Source organism: Scardinius erythrophthalmus, assembly GCF_964197995.2.
Source record: "Scardinius erythrophthalmus genome assembly, chromosome: 17".
Taxonomy (NCBI): Eukaryota; Metazoa; Chordata; class Actinopteri; order Cypriniformes; family Leuciscidae; genus Scardinius; species Scardinius erythrophthalmus.
The window spans coordinates 24626938-24653142 of NC_138237.1; the positions used below are offsets into that span (position 1 = coordinate 24626938).

General features: G+C 40.0%; 3 protein-coding genes across 3 annotated transcripts; all 3 read right to left on the bottom strand.

Moving 5' to 3' along the window:
* Positions 1-599: 599 nt before the first annotated feature.
* On the bottom strand, positions 600-6619 carry LOC308706098 (uncharacterized protein; the record flags this gene model as incomplete). The annotated part of the gene is made up of 15 exons (XM_081391481.1): positions 600-757; positions 858-933; positions 1054-1170; positions 1255-1345; positions 1473-1771; positions 1934-2060; positions 2155-2380; positions 2553-2706; positions 3468-3752; positions 4231-4412; positions 4695-4793; positions 5263-5454; positions 5856-5933; positions 6253-6379; positions 6539-6619. 15 exons carry the CDS (start codon positions 6617-6619, stop codon positions 600-602), a joined length of 2292 nt encoding a protein of 763 aa, XP_081247607.1.
* Positions 6620-14567: 7948 nt separating this feature from the next.
* On the bottom strand, positions 14568-15497 carry LOC308705249 (olfactory receptor 8G17-like; the record flags this gene model as incomplete). Its single annotated transcript, XM_081390164.1, has 1 exon — positions 14568-15497. One exon carries the CDS (start codon positions 15495-15497, stop codon positions 14568-14570), a length of 930 nt encoding a protein of 309 aa, XP_081246290.1.
* An 8956-nt stretch (positions 15498-24453) lies between these two features.
* Positions 24454-25395, bottom strand: LOC308705246 (olfactory receptor 8G17-like; the record flags this gene model as incomplete). The annotated part of the gene is made up of 1 exon (XM_081390161.1): positions 24454-25395. The coding sequence occupies one exon, from the start codon at positions 25393-25395 to the stop codon at positions 24454-24456; it is 942 nt and encodes a 313-aa protein (XP_081246287.1).
* Positions 25396-26205: the final 810 nt, after the last annotated feature.

The following is a 26205-nucleotide window of genomic DNA, read 5'->3' on the forward strand; positions in this document are numbered from 1 at the left end:
AACCTGTATGAATTTCTTTCTTCTGCTGAACAGAAAGTAAGATATTTAGAAGAATATCAGTAACCAGACAGTTTTTGGGTCCCATTGAGTTCCATAGAAGGAAAAAAATTTACTATGGAAGTGTTACTGTGTAAACTGTCTGGTTACTGACATTCTTCTAAATATCTTCCTTTTTGTTCAGCAGAAGAAAGAAATTCATACAGGTTTGAAACAACATGAGGGTGATTATATGATGACAATTTTCATTTTAAAGTGGAGTATCCCTTTAACTAGTTAATTCATTGAGTCACCTAAAAATTATCATTAGAAACTGATCATGACACTGCTCACCGTATGATGGTTTCTCTTTTATGGGTCGGACGACCCAGCCACCCTTACGAAACCGGGGGTAACGGACTGCATAGCGCACCTCACCATTGTTTGTTTGCGCTACGTCTCTGTCTCCATTGTTATTGTAGTGGAGGGCCGCTAAGAGAAGTCTGTAGGGAAAATTATACACTTGAGTATTAGGTACCACAACTAAACCAATGTAGTGTGATACACCAGCAATACAATACATTCCAGCATGAGGTTAGTGAGGTGATGATTTGATTCCATGATTATTTATACAGACAGTAGGCTATGCAATGCTGTTGTAATTTTCCATTTGGGGTGGAAGACGCAGTCCAGTATAAATGGTTGATGATGGCGGGTCTCCATAGCTTCAGGTCCTCACAATCCTTCTCCTTGGCCACAGTATCCAGTGCTTTTTGTAGACCTGTTCCAGAGCAGAAACGTGAAATATTGAAAAAGCTATTAGAAATCACAAATAACATCCAAACTAAGCAAAACTACGGCACCGACATTACGTTACATACTTTTCCCAATATGCCAGATGTCGTAGAAATGCCTCGTTCCTTCTGGACACAACTCCTCACGGACCCACTTAGCAACCTATAATATGCAACACATTAAGAATGAGAACATTTACTTCAAGTTCACAGTATAGTTTTACAGTAGATATTATGATATAGAGATCCATCTATCTATTCTGGTCTGTACAAGCATCTTTACCTGCCGATTTCTGTCAGTTATTAGGGTTGACACCTGCATGCCTTGGTCCTTCAGGAACCGCACACTGCGCTTCAGACCCTCTATCTCACACCAGGTGCTGCTTGGGACCTCTGAGCTCTAACAAAAAAAAAAAGATTTGATCATATCAGTAGCTTTTAAACCTGACACCTGATTTATGTGTCTAGCATATTATTAACCTACCTGGACAAGTTGAAGATCCAAAACCTTGTTTATTCGGTCTTCAATCAAGGAATATGTTCCATATTTGGCACAATGTCCAGGAGAGTCTGATCTATAAATATATAAAAGACAGGTTTTTTTTGGTTAATGGAAAAAAAAAAATCACAGACACTTTAGGTATCTGTTAATACTGTGTTGGCCTGTTTTCTGTATCCGCAATAAGAGCCGAATCATAATACCTGCAGTCACCAGAGAGGATCAGTCCACCCCCAATCTCCTTCAGCTCTCTGATGATCCCTCTCTGCTCATTCTGCCAGGCCTGCACGATGGTAGGAATTGTGTAGAGGCGCTGATGGCGGAAAAAAGTGCTGGCACTGATGCACTGCAGCCCAAACAGCTTCAGCATTCGGATGGTCTGAGTAGCCAAGCAGCCCGAAAAGTGAATGGCACCGCTGAGTAGAAGATTGCAGGCTGGCATGTTTCGGTGCAGCATATTTTGATTCTGCCAGTAACGCTGATAGCCACATGCTGTGCAGGCCTGACCGATGTATATGAAACAGGAAATTAATACAACTACTAATACCATTAATGTATATAGTACAAACACAGACCAAATTCAAAGTCACTCACACTTCCTCTGGATTTCCAGGGTAAGGCCATGATTAAACTCCAGACAAACAGTTCAAAAATATTCTCTTACCTGCTTGATTTTTATGTAAGTCCCTTCCTGGAACTCTATTTGTCCCTGGGTTTCTCCACAACAGACCGAGCAAACAGTGAACAGACACATCAGCTGGCTTAGGCAAACAATGAACTTGTCAGCCACACTGGAAAAAGAAAAGGAGAATGCTCATTAATGCTGACAGTGACAATTTGTGGACACAAAATCACAATAAAAATAGGTATTCATTTTTTTTTTACTTGAGGTCATTGAGGGATTCCTGTATTGGCTCTTCTGGATTCTCCTCATCAGATGTCTCACTACTAATCTCCTCGTCTGGGATCCATGACAGATCAGAATGGTCCATGACATCAGAGGATGATTCGTCCTCACTTTGGACCGAACTGGCCAGTGGAGTTGATGTTTGTTGCTCAAACCATTCAGTCTGAGTCCCCACACTAACCATTTCAGGCTTTACCTGAACAGCTAAGATGAACATAGATTAATGTTAGTTGCACAACATCACATAGTCAGTGGTAACAACACATGCACAGCCACAACACTACAGTCCAGTATGAAATGTCTTCTTTATACCATTAGAAGTAATTTGTAAATGTTTGTGCCACATACAGCTAATGATACATACAAGTTACACTACCTGATGAATGTTGCAGACATTTGATGTTGCACTGTGACCCACGATGAAGGACTAATGGTTCAGTATTGTGTAGAGAGAAGCCCTCTGCATCTTCAAAATCTACAGTGCTAGGTGCATCTATCACTTCATTACTGGCTGCACTCTCTGCCAAAATCTGAAAACATAGCAAAATCACACAATAAAATAGGATACAAACTTAGTTACCAACTGGATCAGTAATAAATCAGTAAATAAAAAAGAAATATAAATCCAAAGCAACTCTGACATGTCAAAAACCTTCATTCAAACACATTACTAAAAGCATTTTAGAATTTGATCATTTGAAACATGGCAAGTCACCTCTGACATGGATAAATGGCTTTCAAACAAATGCCTTCTGTACAATTGTGGCTTGTTTGCAGAACCAGCATTATAATGTCCCAGGGAGCTACAACAATTCGTTATTTCATGAATTAAAAACAACCTCAAATCGAATCTAGGGGATTTCTACATATTGAGTAATACATTTGGACCTTGCAATTTACTGGAGAGTATAACGTTAGCTTACGGGGATACAAAATCAGGCGGGAGGAACAGTTTGAATTGAAATGCGGGGGAAACGGGAGAGTTAGGCTAACTGTTAGCTGCCTGCCAATAGCTAAGTTATAGCATTGTGCAAACTGCTAAATTCATGTCAGAAGGCAGACAATTACGACAACCTGTCCTAAAGCTCAGTCTCTCTCCCGCTCTCTGTATTATTATACTAAAACATTACGAAATCACACAAATTAAGAGTTAAAATAATTAAAAGAAAGACTTACTCTGCTAAGTGCTCGTTTTCGTTGCACATAATTTCTCCCGCTCTCTGTATTATTATACTAAAACATTACGAAATCACACAAATTAAGAGTTAAAATAATTAAAAGTAAGACTTACTCTGCTAAGTGCTCGTTTTTGTTGCACATAATTTCTGCTAACGTTAGCACTTGGTCCTCCAGTCCCGCCCGCGCCAAAATCAGGTGTCAGTTTTGATGGTGGACTTGATTCCATCGAGTGCACCGAGGGAACAGCATCAGTGATCAGCCTCACATGTTCCTTACTCCGAAATCCCATCCGAGATTCCAACAAATCTCCAGGTCGATAATTCTCCGGAGTGAAATGTGCGCCACAAACGACCGAGTGTACGGTGACAGACGCGGCAGTGAAGTCTGCTCTCTTCACCTGAACAAAACGCACCCAAGAACGAAAAGCCTTGTTTTTCCTAGAAGGAAAATGATGGACACGATGTCCTGACAGGCTGGATTTTGTGCAACCAGCACAAACACAAAAATTTACCATTATGGCTTCTCTAAAACTCGATCTAAAACTTTCTCTGTCGCTCACTACTGCTCTAACTACTACACCCACAATGAGAGCGCTGGCTGAACGCGAGCTCATGTTTACCTCGCCCTACGTCATATGACGCGTTGCTAAAGGGGGAAAGGCGTATTCCAGAGCCTAGCACATTTTCATCAAAATCTCTACAACCAATTAGATTTCATTAGGAATTTCTACATATGTGTTTTTAAAAAACCTCTTCAGACAATATCAAGTATTAATTCAGTTATAAATTTAACCTGCAAGTTGCTCTTTAAATATTAGGTATACAGTAATATAATTTTGTTTGTTATATGTTTCAATGATATTCAGGCAGATTTACCCTTCCAGCTTGAACAGATCTGTGCTCCAACATTTTCAGGAAGGCCTGCCTGGACATGGCTGGTGCAGTCACCTTCATATGCTCAAACGAGGTGAAGACATCAAACTTGTATAGGGTCTGGCAGCTGGTGCTAGCTGGCCAGTACCGATAAACAAGCAGGTCCTTCACCTCGGGAGTCCATTCTGCAGAGCATGATGGACAGGATTTCCGAGGCAAGCAGACATTGTATCGTCCTGTGAACAAGTCAATATACTGTAGTAAAGTCTAAAATAATTTCAGTAATCAAATTGCAACAGATTGCCTTCTATACAGAGATATAAATATATGATATATTAGCTATTTGACATGGCATTTGGGCATTGCCTGAAAATGACATGGTTATAAAAAGCTTTGCGTTGCACACAGTGGTAAAGTTCTAGTACAATAATACTTGCACAAAAAGGAGGGCTTTCAGAACAACATACCATTGATGGTGACCACAGAAATATGCTTCCCTGGAGTGATTGTGAGGTCATGAGTGCATTCACAAATTGACCTTGGAGCAGGAACAGGCAGTTGACATACTGCAAAACAGAAAGAAGTTATGAAGGGTGTATTTACAGCTTCTCCTCAGTCCCTTAGATGCATTTCCCAAAACGCTAACCTCATTTTCAAAATAGTGCTTTAAAATCCAACAATTAATCCAAACTGGCCACACCACTATTCCACCTGTAATTGTCATTAATGTTGAAACAACATGTAAATGCTTAAGCACATTTTGAAAAATATTAAGACGCAATTGACTTAGCTGGTCAAAGATATGCTGGACAGAACTGTCAAAACCAATCATACTTTTGTTATTCAGCTATTAAATTTCACACTTGCACTTTAGAGTTTTTAGAATAAGCTTAGAATGAGATTAGCATTTTAGAAAAAATGTCTAAGCCATTTAGAAACACTGTTAAATATAAACATGTGCACTATCTACAACAACATTTGGACAATTACACTATAAGTATGAGACAATTTGATATAATGCTAATTTTAACATACTTTGTTCACAAAACTGAGGCTGGCCATTTTCATTCACCACCACAGCAGTTGTAGGGGGAATGGGCTCAAGAAATCCATGGAACACAGCCTCTCTGTCATGGAAGACATTTCTCTTGTGGGCCTCCATGTCACAGGTAGCACAGAGGAACTCCATGTCCAGTGGTACACAGTCCAGGCACCTAATCACAGCTTCTACAGCACAGCATCTGTGACAGTTTTGGATGAATACTCTCTCGGCTGAGAGCTTTGCATCCAAAAGCATAGGCCTAGCAGTTTTCATTCTCACATCTGTGAGAAGCTGCCTTTGTTCCCAAGCAGAAACCATTCTGTCTGTTCCCTCCGGAACCTGGACTGCAGTTATGGTGTCCCTTAATTCTTGGAGTCTTGTTTCTAAAAAACAAAAATATACATTCACTTGTCCTTAAAAGGTCTTGATTATGATCACAAGTATATATCAGTTATACTGTGAGTCTGTAGTGGAAGCATAGACAAAACATAATGCTTAATTATGATTAAATAAATGGTGGAAATTGGAAAAACTGTAGTGTAGTGTAACTACACTACTGTACTACTGTAACACTCAGTATTCTCACCAAGACTTGCCAACTCTTGATCTTCTATCTGAAAGCCCTCCTCATGCACAGGATCCCTTCTTCTGGCTTGAGAAGCAGCTGCAGAGACAGTCATTTTGCTTAACCCTTTGATCAATTTGACATGAAACCAATTCATTTCCAAATGAAAATATTCCATAAGGACTGGAGGGAGGGGAACTATATAAATTATTAATACACAACACAAGTAAGGATTATCAGTCGCATGCTCTTTAACTATCTTCTATATTAGTAAGAACATTTTTCACAAACATTGCAACACCATTTTGTCAAAGTGGTATCTGACTCTCATTTTATAATACGTGTAACCACCAAAACACTATTTAATGAATTATCTTTATTCTTAGATACAGTAATCATGTTTTAGTAAAGAACAAACCTGATTCAGGGCAGTGTGTTTCCCGACGTTTCTCATGCCTGCCTGTGACCAGTGGATTAGTGAGGGATCTCTTCCTCCTTTTCCTCATTTTTTTTTTAGGAAAGGCAGTTTCCATGGCCATGTCAGCCTATATTGCAGAGCACTTATATCAGCAGCACTTATAATTGAGCATTATTCAGTAGTTGCATAAAAGGGTCTTACTAACCATTTACATCACATCTATAAAAGCAATAGCAATTAGTATTTTCAGACTTAGGCACTATTTGCTTATCATGACAAGCCTTACCCTGGCCTCATGGAGATAAGCATCACTAATTAATGCTGCCATGTGGATCCTGGCATCATTGGGATCATCAAAGATCCTCATGTCAGAATTGAGGGACATCACAAACAAATACAAACAATATAAAAAAAATACACAAAATGAAGAAAGAGAGAAAGAGAGAGATCGAAAGAGACAAGTGAGAACGAGAGAGAGTGGCTCTTAAAAGTGCCGTTGGTTTGATTTGTGTGCGTGTGTGTATATGTGTGTGTTGGTGGAGTCAAAGTGTTGCAATATAGCTGTAAAACAAGAAAAAAGCAAAAGATTGTTAGAATAGCATTTGTAGTAAATGATCATTTCTTAATTGTTAGGACAGAGTAATTGTACTTATTAATTGACTATGTATCAATCACAAACACTACGTACAATACAAATCAATCCTTACTGTGCAAATATCAGATTTGTACCACATTCACTTGACACAAGCAAGTACCAACACAAATCTATTTTTATTTAGGCCTACAAATAATGGAAAAGGTGGTCTTCTACTGTCCTGTTGCATAAAACGCTTCTCATAATATCTACTGCTCTCTCTTCTCAATGTCACACATAAATAAAGTAACAATTATGATTCAGTGTCTTCTAAAATGGCAAAGTCTTACAAAAGTATGGCACGAAAGTGTTACAGGATAATTATGTTAATTACAAGTTAATTATGCATTAATTATATCAGGTATGAACGGTCATTGACATTGAGTCGCACTGAGCAGTCAAATCCTCTGGAAAGACTCCCGGTCCACTTTTTTATTCTAGTCCATCCCCGATTGCGGTAATTCTCCTTAGTTACACTTCTGACATTTACTATGCACTTTGAATAAAACTTTAACCACTGCAACAACACGTTGTTAATTGTTGTCCTCACAACACATGGACAAATACATGAGTTTAAACTGATTTTTGTTGTGGAAGTGCCACATTCCTACTGTGCCGGGGACGGGACAGCTGTCATTTAGCTGGCTAGCTAACGTAACTTAACTACTTCGGCGGGTAGCCGTGTAAATGATAATGCAACACTAACAAATTCAACCTAAAATCCATGGATGATTAAATCCAGCTACAACTAAAGAAATAACAGCAAAGGTTTTACGTGCTTTTTAACAAACAAACACCCCGAGGGGTTGAGATACTTACTGTAGTCATGTGGCGGGAGAAATGAGTGGTAAAAGCGCGGTGATTATGGGTAAGAAGCGTGCGTAACGTGACGTATCGTTGCCGTGGTAACGACTGAAAGTCTTCTGATTCATAATAATAATAATAATTAATAATATTCGCTGCTATGACAGACAATACATTTGAAAAGAATAAAATATCGTAAATGGTTTAATAAAGTAAAGGGAACGATCTATTTAACACAGCCTCGGGCCATTCTTTAAAACTACTCCATCTATAAATGGATAGTTATATCACAAACAATTTACTGTTATTTAGACAACAAAAATCGGAAGTAATACACTACAATAAATTATAAAAGGAGGACGTTTCGTAAACTAGAAAACAACATTTACCGCTGCCCACTGTGACGTTGTCTAACCAGGGAATCCGTGTGTCCACCACGACAAATGAGCCTCATTGACTTTGTATGGGTGTTGTTTTCGTGGTGCCGACACGTAATTGTAACACATTACGTGCCACCACCACGCAAATCGGGGTTAAGGGGTCGTGTTCATTTCACGTAATTCTGTGAGATCAGGTTGCATCAGTCGCTCTAACTTCTGATGTCCTCAGAGCGGTCAGAACATTTAGTATGGTCTGCTCCATCGACAAACGTGCGATTACGATCGCGAAGGATTATGCAGAGTTGACAGAAAAACGCTACACATTGCCGTATCAGATGAATACAACCATGAATTAAAGCTCGCAAACTAGCTGGCAGAGTGCCAAAACTTCGCCTTCAGCCCCGCCCTAAACGCAGTCGAGTCAACGCTGGACTAATAGGAGGTATTTTGTCATGTCAAATGTATTAAAAATGCCTTCAGAATGCAACCAAAGCACAGGATAGCAATAAGTAGATGGCTATAAATAATTGTAAATCATACAAAATAAATGCCATGATCACTAGATTTTATACAGGTGTGTACTATAATGATTTTGTTAATGGTGATCAGCAACTAAATATTGATAATGTGGAAGTTACGGCCTTTTGCCTTGGTATGACCTCTCACTTTTTGCTGACAATACAAAGGCAGAGTACAGTAACTTTAAAATAGTGGTCAAAAGTCAAGTTTGAGCTCAAGATTTTTTTATGTATATAATTTCCATTACTAAAACATCTATTTGCCAAATTTCCAGTGTCCTACCTATAATCAATTAAGCGGGACAACTAAAAATCTTTAAAGTCATTTTTCTCAGTTCCACACTCTAGCGACTTAAGGTCTTTTGCCTTTGTAGGGCAGTATACTCTTAAACATATTACCTTACCTCTTTGTGTAAAATGCACATTACAAATGAATAGCATTTTCCTGTTTCATATTCAGCATTTCCCTGTGTATACCAAAACTGTATGGGCCTATATTGTGATATATATATATATTTTTTTTTAAATACAGTACATTGCTTGACACACAAACATAATTTATACATATAAAATTCTAGATAAACAAAGCCAAAGTCTAATTAGTCAAAATCTAAAATAATTTGTCTAATGTGAAGTAACAATCATCTTTATCAGTATTGAGTTTTACTTTCTAAATGTAACTAGTATCTTGCCTCACTCTGCCTACGATCCTCCCAATAATGATTAGGTCAAACAGTACGGCTTGTTTTTGCCTTTTAATGTGTGGCTTATATTGTTTTCTGTGACATTGTCATAACCCCTTTGGGGGTGGGGGGTGGGGGGAACTATTCATAGAATACATTGCCATGAGCAGCGAGGCTGCTGATTGTGAGTGTTTATGGCAATAAGTGAAGTTACAACCTGCTAATCCTGCAAAATGATTCATGACCCCATGATACATTTCTTAACTCAGGTTGTGTTCAAAACCATATACTGTAACACTTTTTTTGTTCCCGGTCAAAAATGACCGACCTATAAAAAATAGCTTATAAATCACTTATGTTCATGTGTGCTTGCAAACATCGAGCCCTTGGACCTGTGCATGTGTGGATACATGCATACACACGCTACCCAACACACACACACACACACACACACACACACACACACACACACACACACACACACACACACACACACACACACACACACACACACACACAGACAGACAGACATGTATGCACAAACTGGATTTAGTCTTGCAAGTGACCCTGTTTCATAAGAATCTTTCATGTTCTTTGTTTCATCACAGTTTTCAGACAAAATATTATGACATTTTGTTTTGGGACTAAAATGTACAAATATAGATGATATAGCACAGACACATATAAATGCTTCATAGTGTCTTGCTTGTCATTCATTTTGTCGAAGCACAATGGCGAAGAAGCTCTCTGTGCATGATGTTCTTCATCAGGATCATTGATCGAGACACTAGTGAGGAGGAGGCGATGTAGGATGCACATGGAGGCACCTAGCCAACATGAAAGCTGTCGGTGGCATAACTTTGATGTTGACGTCAACGGCACTGGAGGAACTCAGGGCTTCTCGGGGAAGCTCACCTGAGGAAAATATTGCTTGTATCCAGTCTGAGGAGTGGAATGGTGAGCAAGCAAAGACACGAGTACACAAGAGGACACTGGCTCCACTCTGAGATTGTAGAATCTCGTGAATGTGTTAGGTGTCGCCCAGCCTGCAGCTCTGCAGATGCCTGTTAGCGAGGCACCATGTGCTAGAGCCCAAGAGGAAGCCACACTCAGGGTGGAGTGTGCCTTTACACCAAGGGGGCATGGTCGACCTTGCTGCTGGTATGCCAAAGCAATGGTGCCCACTATCCAGTGAGACAACCTTTGCTTGGAGAGAGCCTTTCCCTTCAGCTTCCCACCATAATAGACAGGTTTGAGGTCCTGAAACACTGCGTTCTGTCTACGTAAGCACGGAGGGCGCATACTGGACAGAGCAGTGCCAAGGCTGGGTCTGCCTCCTCCAAGGGCAATGCTTGCAGGTTCACCACCTGGTCTCGAAAGAGAGTGGTGGGAACCTTGGGCACATATCCAGGCTGGGGTCTCAGGATCACATGAGAATAGGCCTGTCCGAACTCCAGGCACGCTTTGTCAACCGAAAATGCCTGCAGGTCCCCTACCCTCTTGATGGAGGCCAATGCAACCAGGAGCGCTATCTTCATTGACACAAACTTAAGCTCCACTGATTGCAGAGGCTCAAAGGGAGCACTCTGCAGGGCATTTAGAACTACTGAGAGGTCCCAAGAGGGTACGAGAGGAAGGCGAGGCGGATTCAGTCTCCTCAGGAACCTGATAATCAGGACGTGCTTCCCCACAGACTTACCTTCAACTGCATTGTGATGTGCGGCGATAGCGGCAACATACACTTTGAGGGTGGAGGGAGACAGCCTTCATTCCAGCCCTTCTTGCAGGAAGTAAAGCACGATACTGATCGGTATCAATTTTCTTTGGTCTTCTCGGCGAGAAGAGCACCAGGTGACGAAGAGGTTCCACTTCAACGCGTAGGCATCATGGACATCTAGCAGAAGTGATGGTAGCCACCTCTGGTGGTGGTAGGGTACTCAAACCTGCCTCGTCCCGTCCAGGAGCCAAACGTGGAGGTTGCACAGAACAGGACGAGGGTGCCATAGGGTGCCCGTCTCTGAGAAAGGAGGTCCTTCCTCAGAGGAATTGGCCAGGGAGGTGCTGCCGCGAGGAGTACTAGTTCGGAGAACCAGGTCCGGGTGGGCCAATGAGGCGCAACCAGAATGACCTGCTCCTCGTCCTCCCTGATCTTGAACAGGGTCTGCGAGTTGCGACATACGGCGGGAGCGTAGACCATCTTGTCAGTTAAGTTTAGTTCTCTCTGTTGAGACAACAACATGCCTGGAAAGTCGTTCTAAGGGCACTCTGGCCTGTAGAAAGCTGAGGTTCATCCATGGGGTGAAGGTCTGACGGCAGGTCGGAGCCACTGGTACTCGGAGGGTGCCATGTTGCCATGCCCACCTCGGGACTCGATCGCGAAACCAGAGCTGAAGCGGTCTCATATGAAGCAATCCGAGCGGCATGGCTGCAGCTGTGGATGCCATATGCCCCAGGAGCCTCTGAAATAACTTCAGTGACACCGCACTCTTGCCCTCGAACTGTCTCAGGCAAGTCAGCAGTGACTGCGCACGCGTGCTCACTCGTAAGCTGCACACACATGGTGACCGAGTCGATTTCCATACCGAGAAAAGAGATCCTCTGCACAGAGGAGAGTTTGCTCTTTTCCCAGTTGACCTGAAGACCCAGACGGGCTAGGTGCTGGAGCACTAGGTTCCTTTGTTCGCAGACCTGGTCTTGAGAGTGAGCTAGGATCAGCCAGTCGTTGAGATAGTTCAGGATGCGAATCCCGTTTTGCCGTAGCGGCACAAGGGCTGTCTCGACGACTTTTGTGAAGATGCGAGGAGACAGGGCTAGCCCGAATGGGAAAACCGTGTACTGATATGCCCGCCCCTCGAAAGCATCCCGCAGAAACGGTCTGTGTCGAGGAAGAATGGAGAGATGAAAGTAGGCGTTCTTTTCGGTCGATCGCTTTCAAACCAATCCTGTGGCCGCACACATTCGAAAATGCGTTTGGCCGTGAGCATCTTGAACGGAAGCCTGTGGAGGGATCGGTTCAAGACACGCAGGTCCAGGAAGCACTAGAATATTCTGGACTTGGCCCACCCCGCCCTCGGGAACTGACGGGACCTAGGGAGAGGGACAGGTCGAGGGGAAGAAGTAGAGGGAGGGGGAGAAAATAAAGGGGAGCAGAGAGAGACAGCTGGAAGGGTTCCGCCGACCCCTGGGCACACCACCATCTGGTCCTCCGCCAGTTGAATGGTTGAATCCAGAGGTGCCGGGCAGTGGCGCTGAACCCACTCTGCAAACTTCCTGGGCAGATGAGAGATGAACTTATCCAGTACCACACGGTTGATGATCTGCTCGACGTCGCTTCCCTCAGCCAACAGCCAGCTCTGTAACCTCCTGTGGTCCTCCTGTTGTGCCTGGACAATCACCTGGAAGCAGCACTCCCAGTAACGCCTTGTTCTTGATGGAGGACCATGAGTCATGGGATGACCTCCACAAACAGCAAACCTGGCGAAGATTGCATGATAGCGGCAGCTTTCCTTCTTCCTTCCCGGGTTTCGGCACCAGTGTAACGAGTTCAATAATAAGGAAGGAAGAGGACAGGATCGGCTTAACTGAGCTTGTGCTTTATTCTCTTTTTCCACAATCAAAACAAAAGTCACTCGTTTCAGCCCCTCAATATACTCAGTCCAACAGAATAAATGATACTGCTCTCCAGAGTTGATGTAGTGTTTACTTTAGCTTTTGTAAGCTCTCTTGCTTTTGTAAAAATTTTGACCGCCACTTAGGAATATTATCCATGATTTTGTGAACGATTTCTATTTGTATTACTATATATTTTTCTTACAAATATGATTAAATGGTGGATAACATTGTATCTATAATTAGAAGAAGAAAAAAAAACATAAAACTGTGAAATCCGTGCTAGCAAAGTCCATACTTGAAATCCATTCAACACAATCCTCTTGTTTTTTAAAATTGCAAGAGTCTGAATCAGGCTCGAAATGGTTTGAAATTTGATGCCATTGTTAATATTTGTATCTGAGTAGAGCTTGCGGTTATGAAGGGCCGTGACATTTCCCGAACAGAATGTGGCCTCAAGTGGCCTTGTCTCCATGTGGCCTCAAGTGGCCTAGTCTCCATGTCGCCGAAAGTGGCCTTGTCGCCATGTGGCCTCGTCTCCATGTGGCCTATTGCATCCTTCCCCTCTTGGTCTGTTATTTCACTCTCTCACATTTCCCTTGCTTTCCTCTCATGTCTTTATACAGCATCCTTACATCTCTCAGCGTTTTCTCATACACGGCAGAAGTGGCCTCTTCTACCGATTAAGCTTCATGGCCTATGAGGCCTTTATTCCAGTTCCAGATTTTATGTTTAACTAAAAACATTTTTTCTTTTTCCCTCTCCTATGTTTTAGGAACCGCAAGATGCACTACTGGTGGGTATATTACCTCTTACAATTCTTTGGGAGTAGGCTCCGTCCCAGTGGGATTAGTTTTCCTACCATTTTTGGGGGTCGGCTGCGCCCCTGCCTTCATCTTCAGGCAGGATATGCAGAGTCCACTACCCTCCGAATGTGAACTACGGACGGGGTCTGCACCAAAGAACTTTACCATCCAATATCTTTGTTTTCATTTCTGGTCTATTTATCAATAAATGTAATTGTGGGTCTTCCGAGTCTTTCCGGTAGAAATGAAAGCTCTAGCGTAAAGTTCTGCCAGGAAGACTCAATGTTACGTCACTCATTACTTTCTGGTCTATCCAAACACTATCTAATACTTGTATACGTGATCTACACATTTTTGAGTTCGCAGATGATGATGAAAAAATTAAATTCCATCCTCCCCACCACCACCAGGATGGTCCCTGTCCATACCTCCCTGGGGGGTACAAAGTTTTCATTTCTGGTCTATTTATTAATAAATGTCATTGTGATACATCTCGCCTTTCAAGTCTTTCTGGTAGAACTTTGAGTGTCGTAACTTTGCAGATGTTGTTTATGCTCAAACAGCAACATTACACACTAACTAAAGTTTAAAAAGTGAAATCATAACCAAGGACCCCTTTACAGAGACTATTTTTTAAAGTTGCTTTTTGTGCTTGCAGTGAGCCAAATGTAGTTTATTTCTTGTCGTTTAATTTATTTTTTTCCAGTTAAGTCAACAATTCTCATACAAACACCTGATAAATACTGAAAAGGATTTGAGTACAGAACAAAGTTACAGTGTTTTTGCAGTGTTACAGTTATTCTTAGCTAAATATTATTTTCACATACACAAAATCCTTTAAAATTACCTATGTTATGAAAATATATAATCCATTGAAGAATTCACTTTTTTCTCCACCAGTTTTTTACAATCTTTTGTCTTATCTCTTTGGTTTGTAAACCATATACTAACGGATTTAATCCTGATGGTACAATGTGAAACATTATACTAGCTAGTTTCCTGCTGTCAGAATATTCAGGAAAACGATGAAGTAAAATAAAAGTGGCTCCAGAAACAAACATGATTAAATAAACAGCTAAATGAGTGCTGCAGGTTTTTATGGCTTTGCTGTTAAGTGCTTTGTTTTTGCTGGTTATGCATACAGTAGCAATCTTGACATATGTAATAAATATACACAGCGCTGACAGACTGAGTACAATGACAGTATAAACAAGTCCATACACATTATTTATGACCACATTTTCACAGGACAGTTTAAACAGCGAGGCATTGTCACAGAAAGGGTTTTCAATTTTATACCTACAATGAGACAAACGCAAGGTAAGTCCTATCATAATTGTCACTAAAAGAATGGCCAGGCCCCAAGCAAATGCTGATAGTTTAATAACCATTTTATTTGTCATTATAGTCGTGTATCGCAATGGATTACATATAGCCACATATCTGTCAAAGGCCATGATCATCAGCACATAGTGGCATGCTGCTGTAAATACATGCACAAAATAAGCTTGAATAACACACTCTGCATATGATATATTGCGCTCTGAGGTTTCCCTTAAAATGTCCTGCAGCAAGCGTGGCATAATGACAGTGGTCCCTAGTATATCATTCAGTGGCAAGTTACAGAACAGAAAATGCATTGGGTCATGCAGATTCTTCTCTGTTGAGATCAGAAATATAAGTCCAATGTTTGATACCATTGTAAAGACATAGGCCAAGAGAAGGAGGATGAAAACAGGCTGAGATGACTGAGGTGTAACTTTCAGTCCCTCCACGAGGAGAATGCTGTTTGTGAATGTCAGGTTGTCCATTGCTGTTTACAAATTCTGCAAATATAATAACAAATAGACATTACTAATTACATATACTCTTAAACATATTACCTTACCTCTTTGTGTAAAATGCACATTACAAATTAATAGAATTTCCCTGTTTCATATCCAGCATTTTCCTGTGCATGCTCATGTGTAAAACTTCATAGGCCTATATACTGTGGCATATATTTTTTTTTAAATGAAATACAGTACATTGCTTAACACACAAACACACACACACACACACACACACACACACACACACACACACACACACACACACACACACACATATATATATATATATATATATATATATATATATATATATATATATCTCTATATATATATCTCTATATATATATATATATAGTAGATGAACAAAGATAAATTTGCCAAATGTGAAGTAACAACCATCTTTATCAGTATTGAGATTTACTTTATAAATGTAACAGTAGCATCTTGCCTCACTCTGCCTACGATCCTCCCAATAATGATTAGGTCAAACAGCAGTACGACTTGTTATTGCTTTTTAATGTGTGGCTTATATTGTTTTCTGTGACATTGTCATAACCCCTTTGGGAAAAAAAAAAAAAAAAAAAAAATCCATAGAATACGTTGCCATGAGCAGCGAGGCTACTGATTGTGAGTGTTTATGGCAATAAGTGAAGTTACAACCTGCTAATTCTGAAAAATAATTCATGACCCGCTGATCCATTTCTTAAAATAAAATTTTGGCAGATAACTATGTGTACCTATGTCTATATGTAACACCTTTTGAGGATGTAATGTTTTTTTGTATTGTGTTTTTTTTTTTCCTAGCATTTTAAAGTTCTTTATATGTTCTGTCCTGATTTCACCAGCATTCCTGGTGAAATCAGGACAGAACATTGAAAGCCAAGTGTGAAGCTTATTTAAATAAAATGAGGAATAAAGCGTTTGCACTAGTAAATGACGGGAGGTGTTTCCCATGAGTATCTATATTTATAGTTCAAATGAAAACTAAAAACTGAATGCATTTATGATAGCACCTTTAACTAGAGGACATCACATAATTCTGAGTGTAATTTGAAATATGTTCAAAAAGACGCACTAGTAGGTAGGTTCACATTTGGCTCCATGTGCAGAGCATATTTATTGAGAATAATGCAGAGTGGAAACAGATTGCTCATGGTGGAGAAACTACACTAAGACAAACAAGATGCTAGATCCAGGGAATTTGAAAACCGGCAGGGTCAAACACAAGCAATCAGTCCAACGCTGTAAATTCACAACAAATTTAAAAGGCAGAGTAATTTGAAAAAGCAGGAGAAACACAAGGATAACCACTCAGAATTGGCATTTTTTTGGCAACATGCTTGTTGCTTCTAACACACTGTGCTTAACCCAGGTAGTAAGCAACCACTGAAACAACGTTATGTCTCAACATTAATTGCATTAAATTAACGTTACAAAGTGATGTTCCTTCAGTATCACTTTTGCACCCCCAGTTAATGTTGAAGCAATGTTTAGATTTCTACAGAGCCCTGCACCTGACATGCAGGAAAAAAAGAGTAGGCTAAATCGTGCACAATTAACTATTTCATACCCTTGATTTGCTATATCATGTGCATGATTTATAAATCATGGGAACAAATAAATAAATTATCCCTACGTTTTAGCAAATCAAGGGAACGAAATAGTAAATTGGGCGCACGATTTAGTAAATCGAGTGAACGAAATAGTAAATTGTGCACACGATTTACTTTATTTTTCTTGCATGTCATGTGAAATCTCCGTAGATATTATTGGTAATAATGGTAATATTATTGATTTAATATTACAAAGTGATATTTTTAACATCACTTTTGCACCCTCAGTTACTGCAAAACAAAACAAAAAAACAATGGTAATGCTATTGAATAGGGGTGTGACGAGACACTTATCACACGAGATTGGGTACACGAGAACGAGACGAGACAAAATTTTTGCACGCTATTTTATAGAAATCCTCAGTGACAAAATTCATGACTGGAAAAATAGTCTGCGGGATCATTTTGAAATGTTTTAACTAAAAATCTTGTAATGAATGTCATTTAAGTTTTATAATTCAATCATTTGAGAATTATCAAATGCATTGAAAGACAACAATATACAAGCACTATAAAAGGTTTTGCCACAAACTCAACTTACTGGCTTCTCTCCTGTATGATTTCACATGAGTCTCTTCAGACCTTACTGTACATGAATTATTAGCTTCCAGAACTTCTGATTGAGGCTGTGTGACCTCCTAATTGAACTCATTTCCACAAATTGAATATAGAAATAATAACAGTCTAAATAACAAAAAATAAATAAGTTTTTTTTTTTTAGTCTTATTAAGTGCAAACTATAAGTGCAAGTGCAACTATAATCAAAGTACTCTCTCAGTATTCAAAGTGCAAACAGAGACCAAAGCAGAAACCAAAGCCACAACTATCCAGAGATAGGCTATTGTGTGCAGCATTATTAGCGCGCATCAGTTATACTTTCACTTTCGGGTTCACAATCGAACGTACTCTGAATAGGGAGCAGCATTGCTGAGCGCGCATTCTACAAGATAAGACATTTATTAGACGCTTAGGCTCTGTTGTGCAACGAATCCTCCGCCATCGTCACGTGATCAGTGATCCTGCTGCACTGTGTGCGACTGCAACTCGTGCTGGATGAGCAGAGCAGACATTTACAATAATTTACAATGGTTTTTATTTTTATGAAAACAGCAAAACAACAGTGGAGGTTGTGCCACGGTGGGAACTATAATGTAACGTGAATGTAGCGGTGACAAATTCTATGCAAATTTCATGCTCCGATATAGCAGGAGAGGTTTTCACTCAACGAGAAATCTCATCACATTTAGTCTTTAATTGATTCTAAATCATTGATGTTGAATCAATATTTAAACTAACAAAAAAAATCTATGGTAATATTGTTGGTCCAATCTTCAGGTTACGACTCTAACCCTAGTTCCCTGAGAAGGGAACGAGACAATGCGTCAATGACGCTTTGGGAACGCTCCTGCCTGATTGCGTCTGAAGCACTTGTGCCCTGACATGGAAGTTATAAACTCCAAAACTCATTGTACACAGGGGATTGAGATGGAGAATCTTCAATTCCCTTAAGGCGAGACGCTACAGGTGAATAGGGTAAAATTGTTAACTTACAGATATCACCATCAATCTTTACCAGTTGATTACTCACATGAATAGGAGAAAAAAATGCATTGCAAGTTTTCTGTAATTTTATTGTTAAATATGCTAATGAGGCTAAATCTAATTAAATATGCGCTAATTTGCATATATTTTGAAGTGACCAATCTGACCATTGAAAAAAAAACAAGGTTCAAAATTATTTTTGCATTTTGTTGATATATTCAATATAAAAAGACATGTTCAGAGGGGATTATGAATATCCCCTTTTGTTACCCTGTAAATCAGAAAATACTGGCAATAGCCTTAAAAAATTGATTTCCGCCCTATTTTTAGGCATAAAATGTCATATAAATCAGGCCAAGAATGATATATCAACAAATCCCTCTGAACAAATCTTCATAATATAGTTAGGAATAGGATTGTAAAGTTTGGTGTATGTAGGTGCTACAGAAGTGGAAAATCATCACTAGGAGTGCAAGAAAAAACTCATTTTGAGAAAACGGCCTTTAAAGATTTTTATGGCAAAATTCCACTAATTTCTATTGAAAGCCATGAATTACAGACAAAATATGCTTTAGGTCCAAGTAGAATCCATGCATCACACTTTTTAACATCCAAAACTCATTATTGCTTCATCCATCACTGATCATGACATCCAAAACAACACATCAACAGTCCATCACACAGGTGGAATGGAAAAACTAAATACCGGTATATCACAGTCCCTCAGGCAGATACATATTTAGCTGTCAGTGGAGCTGCTGTACCCTCTAGAACTTCCAGCTTCTTTTCTGGTGCTAACTTTGGTAAGTTTTATTCTTTTGGCTATTTGTCCAAGGTGTAAATCACTTAGTGAAGATACTTTTTCCCAGTGGAGGAGGAAGTGCATCTCTGTCTGACCCAGTTGGTGGTCACTGAGCCTGTATTTAGTCAGGATCTGTCTCTTCTGTGCAGATACTCTATCAAATATCAATTTAGTCTACTTTGTTTGCTTTCTCCAATGTTCTAAATATTGATATTTTGAATGATTCATAATTAGTTTTGTTCTGTTGAGTTGTTTTGAACCAGTGCTGAAGGGAGCCTGTTTGGTTAGCTTCACCATCAGCTGACTGAGGGGACTGGTTTCAGGATTTGGCTTGTGGGTTTTAAGTGCTTTGAAATGTAATGTGTCTTTTTGACTTACATTTAGATGTGTTCAAAATGTTACAGCTTGTTCGTAACGCATTGACACACTATGTTTACTAATTGCGCGGCTCGCGAGCCTCGTGCGGCCCGCCAAGCTTTAATTTGTGGCTCGCATGGCTGTAAAAAATACGGCGATATCATGCAGCCAGTCACTACAGATATGTCTTAAAAACATTAAAAATAAGTAGGGCTATAACTTAACCCATTATAAACTCAAAGTGTCATATATATTAAAAATAATTTCGATCGGATTGAAAGAGGTGGTTTATCGAGAGAACATGTAAACACTTGGTCGATTGAGAACCGAAACTGAAAGGACGACGTACGGCTCTCCTACTGACTTGTCCTATCAGTGTGGCTCCCATGAAAAAAATTGTGAAGACCCATATAGCATTTCATAATCTTTTGTCTTTGTTGGTAATCCATTGTGTCTTCTAGCTAATTACAACTGTTTTCGACTTCTCTGAGAGAATTTTACACGCATATCTTTCGACATTTTGAACTACCGTGGAAATGTCAGAGCGCGTCACGTGACGATTCTGGACGAATCACGTTGTCAGAAATAGGCATCAGCCAATGAGATTGCGCATTTCGAGTTAAATCACCTGTTTTACTTTCATGATTGGTTGCTGATAGACAGGAAATGACCATATTTGGATCCAACAGCATTGTACAGAAGAAAGAGAGCTTTCCAATGGTATACGAGATGAAGGGGTACAGAGAGCGATCGCGGAGCAGCGGGATGATTTAGAACGCCAACTTTTGAGGAATTTAGGCGAAATCCGCACACTCAAACAGACAAAGTGTAGTAAACTAAATACCTAAATGTGTATTTTGGACTTTTTTTCAGCACAAATCTGAAAGAATACATGTTATTGAAGACAAATAACCCAAAATCTCAAAATTGACCAGTGAAAAAAAAAACAATGTTTTTGCCTACCGTGTCTCGCCTTAAAGGTTGTATTAGTGATTTCAGGCCCAAACATAAATGATCACATTCATCTAATCTTTCCTAATGATCCGCTAGCTGCCCGCCCCATAAGCAGGCCATCAAAAAAACGCGTTTCTGTAGGTAACCTAGGCTCTGAGATCTGCACACAAAAACAATTGGTTTCACCAACCACTCAAAACCAAAATAAATAGTGTTCCAACCAATCACTGACACGGGGTGGGTGTTGTGAGGTTTTGCGCTCGTGTTCTCCGACTTCGCGTGCAGCCGTGCCCAGAGAACCACATTCCTGGGAGTGGTGTGGGACTTGGTCACGATGTGGGCACAATTGTCTTCTGCACGGATCGAATCCATCCTGGCCACGGTGACCAGGATAAAGCTAGGCCATCATGGCAGCAGCATCCAACATCATTCCATTCGGCCTCCTGCACATGAGGCCCCTGCAGTGGTGGTTGAAAACTAAGGGGTGCTCCCCGAAGGGAAACCCATTCCGCATGATCAGGGTTACAAGCAGATGCCTTCGTTCCCTATCTATGTGGAAGAAAGCTTGGTTTCTGTCCCAAGGTCCCGTGCTGGGAGTGCCATGCCGCCGGAAAGCAGTTTCGACAGACGCCTCCCTCACGGGCTGGGGCGTGGTCATGGACGGCCGCTTTATGAGAGGCCTATGGCAGGACCATCATTCCTCCAGGCACATAAATTGCCTGGAAATGTTTCCAGCTACCTGCCGGACCTTAAAGGTCATCATGTCCTTATGAGGTCAGACAGTATGTCAGTGGTGGCCTATATAAACCATCAGGGGGGTCTGAGGTCTCGCCCTCTATGCACACTGGCGCATCAGATCCTCCTGTGGTCCCAAGGGAAATTGTTGTCTCTCAGAGCAACATACATCCCGGGGAATCAGAATCAGGGAGCAGACATCCTGTCGAGGCAGGGGCAGAGGCCCGGGGAATGGAGACTCCACCCGGAGGTGGTGGAGTCAATATGTCAGAGGTTCGGCCCAGTGGAAGTGGATCTATTTGCGTTTCGAGAGACAACCCACTGTCCACTGTGGTTCTCCCTCACACATCCATCCCGACTGGGGTTGCCGACTGAGGATGCCATGGTGCAGACGTGGCCGAGGCTGCGTCTGTATGCATTTCCCCCAATCGCTCTCCTCCCGTGAGTTCTAGAGAGGGTCTGTCACGACGGGATCAGTCTACTGTTGGTAGCCCCATTGTGGCTGGCCCGAGTATGGATCTCAGACTTAATATCACTCCTGGACGGCCCTCCATGGGAGATTCCCATCAGGAGGGACCTGCTGACACAGGCAGAGGGCTCAATATTTCACGCTCGGCCCGAACTATGGAAACTGTGGGCCTGGCCCCTGAGGGGGCACAGTACCGAGAGGCTGGCCTGTCAGCAGGAGTAGTGGAGACCATACTCAGCTCTAGACCTCCCTCCACGAGGAAATTGTACGGCCTAAAATCTAAAGCCCTCCTCTCAGGGGCCCCGATCCAAGAAGTCTGCAATGCAGCAGGATAGGCCACCCCTCATACTTTCATTAAATTTTATAGCCTGGACATTCCATCTACACCTGGCACCCTTGTGCTCTCGTCCTAAGTGTGCCTGTGCACAGCTTCACACTGGGACAGTCAGGGCTCGTTGTGGCATAGTGGGTACTCGTTCCCCCAAAGTGTCATTCGACGCAGTTCGAGTTCCTTCGAAAGGGAACGTCTCGGGTTACGACTGTAACCCTTGTTCCCTGAGAAAGGGAACGAGAACTGCATCTCTTCGCCACGCCTTCCCCTGCCTGGGAGCGCTTCATCACAGAAGCTAACTCTGTTGTGTGCCAGCGTCCTTTTGTAGCTTCCGCTTATGCTGTCACACGTTACCAATCAAGATTGGCTTAGTTTCATTTATACTTCAGAGGCGCTACGCTGAGGGGCGTTCCCCCAAAGTGTCATTCGACGCAGTTCGAGTTCCCTTTCTCAGGGAACAAGGATTACAGTCATAACCCGAGACGTTTCATTCAATACATTATGTAATGCTTGATACAGCGTCAAAGTTTATACAAGAATAAAGTTCAACATAAGCCTACACTATCAATGAAGTGGGGTCTATGTTTTTTAATCTTTTTTTTATTTTGATAAACATGACACAATATCGAGGGCTTGGAACCAGAGGGGCGTAAGTGGCATTTGACAAACTTTACAGGAGAGCCAAAACAAAATTTTGACCACACTTCAATCAACTGTATTTATTAACCTTCAACCGCAACATTGCAACCACATACATACTTATATGAGTAAGTTCTTAAGTGAACATATTATGGGATATTAACACGATGAACATATTCTAAAACCTTGCAAAATCTTGAAAATATGGCAAAAACATCAAATACGCCTTTTTGGCACCAAACATTTCCAATTCTTCTAAAGAAAAATAGGGCGTATCTGCTGATCAATGCAGAATGATTGGTCAAAACATTGGTTAAAAACACTCTAACTTCATAACTTTTCATTTTATTTAAAATACTGAATACATAGTCATTTAATTTCATCATTTCAAACTGTTTAACATTTCATTTCTAACCGTTTAATTTCAATTCTCATTTATGAGTTCACATTCATGTCAAACAGTTTAACATTTAATTTCAAACAGTTTAATTTAAATTTTTATTCATGAGTTCACATTAATGCATTTCATTTCAAACAGTTTAACATTTAATTTCTATTGTTTATTACACATTTCACTTTTTAGGCACCAGAACCACACACCCCAGCTCATTGTATGAAAGTCCTCCAGGGATCAGTGCCTTAAAGAAAAAATACCTACTCACCATGTGCACCAATGGGAGTTCATATATAATTATTATGAACTCCAATATTATATTATTTTATTATTATAATAAATAATACAATATTCTAATATATTATATTATATTATTATTAAGAGCATCAATATTATTCATAATAAACATCAAAATCAACACAAAAATGTGTCACTGAGCACAAAATGAAGCTTCTGCAATGACCATTCCAGTTCCCTGAACCTTATAGATAATGAGTGGGCTGAACTGAATAGAAGCAGCAACATGGAGCTGGGAATCTGAAGGATCTGGAGAAATTCTGTATGGAGGAATAGTATCTGATCTCTTGTCAGGAGTTCTCCAAAATCATCAGGCATTATAGGAGAAAACTCAGAGCTGTTATCTTGGCAAAAGAAGACTGCAAAAAGTTTTTAATAAAAGGGTGCATACAATTATGGCCAACGTGATTTGGAGAAAAGCATTTATTTCATAATGTGATTAATTTTCATGTTTACCTGGGACATAAAAAGCCTGTTATTATCAGTACATATTTTATAGTTCCACTGTCCACATTTATCACAAGGATGTTATATAGGCTATTCACACAAGTTTTGGAATGAAACAGAAATGTAGACCAATCATATTTTACCTAGAAAATCGTATATATACGATATATACTGTATATATATATATATATATATATATATATATATATATATATATATATATATATATATACAGTATATATCGTATATATATATATATATATATATATACAGTATATATCGTATATATATATATATATATATATATATATATATATATATATATATATATATATTTTTTTTTTTTTTTTTTTTTTCACATTGAGTTAACTTTACATTTATAAATTAGTTTAAATAGTCTCTGTCTTATTTCCTTTGCTTGCAAACCATATATTATGGGATTCAAGCTTGGTGGAATAACATGGAACATTACACTAGATAAATTTCTACTTTCAGATAATGCAGGGAAACGATGAAGAAAAATGGTGGTGAATCCAGAAACCATCATGATTATATAAACAGTCAGGTGAGCACTGCAGGTTTTTATTGCTTTGCTGTTGGTTGCTTTGTTTTTGCTTTTGAAGCATACCATCACTATTCTGAGATATGTAAATACCACACTCCCCAATGAGGACGTAAGTAAAACCACAGTAAAAGTTAATCCATAAACATTATTAATAACTATATTTTCACAGGACAGTTTAAATAGTGAAGCGTTATCACAAAACGGATTTTGAATCACAGATCTGCAGTGATACAGGCGCACACTGAGGCCGATCAGAATTCCCACCAGCACTACTGCAGCACCCCAGGCTCCTGCCGAGAGTTTAACCACCATGTTATTGCTCATTATTGTAGGGTATCGCAATGGATTGCATATGGCCACATATCTGTCAAAGGCCATGATCATTAGAATTGTGTGGGATGCGGTTCCGTATACATGTCCAAAAAAAGCTTGTAAAGCACACTCCACATATGTGATGTAGCGCTCAGAGGGGTCTGTTAAGATATGACTCATCAAGCGTGGCAAAAGAGCAATTGTCCCTAATACATCATTCAGTGGCAAGTTGCAGAAAAGTATGTGCATAGGCTGATGTAACCTTTTTTCCACTGAGATCTGAATCAAAATCCCAATGTTAGATACTATAATAAATATGTAAGCAAGCAAAAAAAGCATGAATACAAAATGATTGGACAGAGGTGTAACTTGTAGTCCCTCCATTAAGAGTATGCTGTATCTGAATGTCAGGTTATCCATCTGTGACCTAAACAAAACAAAACATACAGTACAGTACAGGGCTGCATTTTAGAGACATTAGATTGACAGTAGATTGTAGTTTCTACAATCAACTTAGGTTTATTATGCTTTTGTGAAACACAGCCCAGATTCAGTCAGAACATGATTTAATGCAGCACATACAGCTAATATCAAAGTACTAAACAAGAACAGAAGTACAAAACTTCTTCACATTGTAATCTTCACATTGTGGTAAAAAAAAAAAAAAAACATATTTGCCCATGCCAGTAATTCTTATAAACTTTTATCCCCAGCAGCAGGTATGAAATATTTGATAGTTGCTGATAATGAAAAATAAATTCACCCAATTGTTTACCCCACTCAAATATGTAAACTTACCAAGATGACTGATAGATAAATAGTTCACTATTCTTCAGTTTAATATAATATAATAGTCACTTCAGTGTAATATATAGTAACACACTGCTGTTGCATTCCCTTTAACTTGGTAATCATTCGAATCAATAGGAAGACTTAATGTGTTTCAGAAGAGTTGACTTGACCATTTTATACTGAATGTGTCACACAAAAACTGTTTTGTCGTCATTCCCCAAGAGTGTAAAATAATATTTTTTTTGCTGTGATTGGTGGCTACTGATCAGGTTAGCTTGTACTGTAATGTGCTGTAAATATGTTTAGGGATGCAAGAACAGAAGGAGCTGGAATTCTATTTTGTTTGTACTGATTAAATTATTCTTCTTTATTTCTCTATCCTAAAAAAGTATGGGCATCAGAGAACAGGTGGAGGGAAATGAATCATAGATAAAAGAG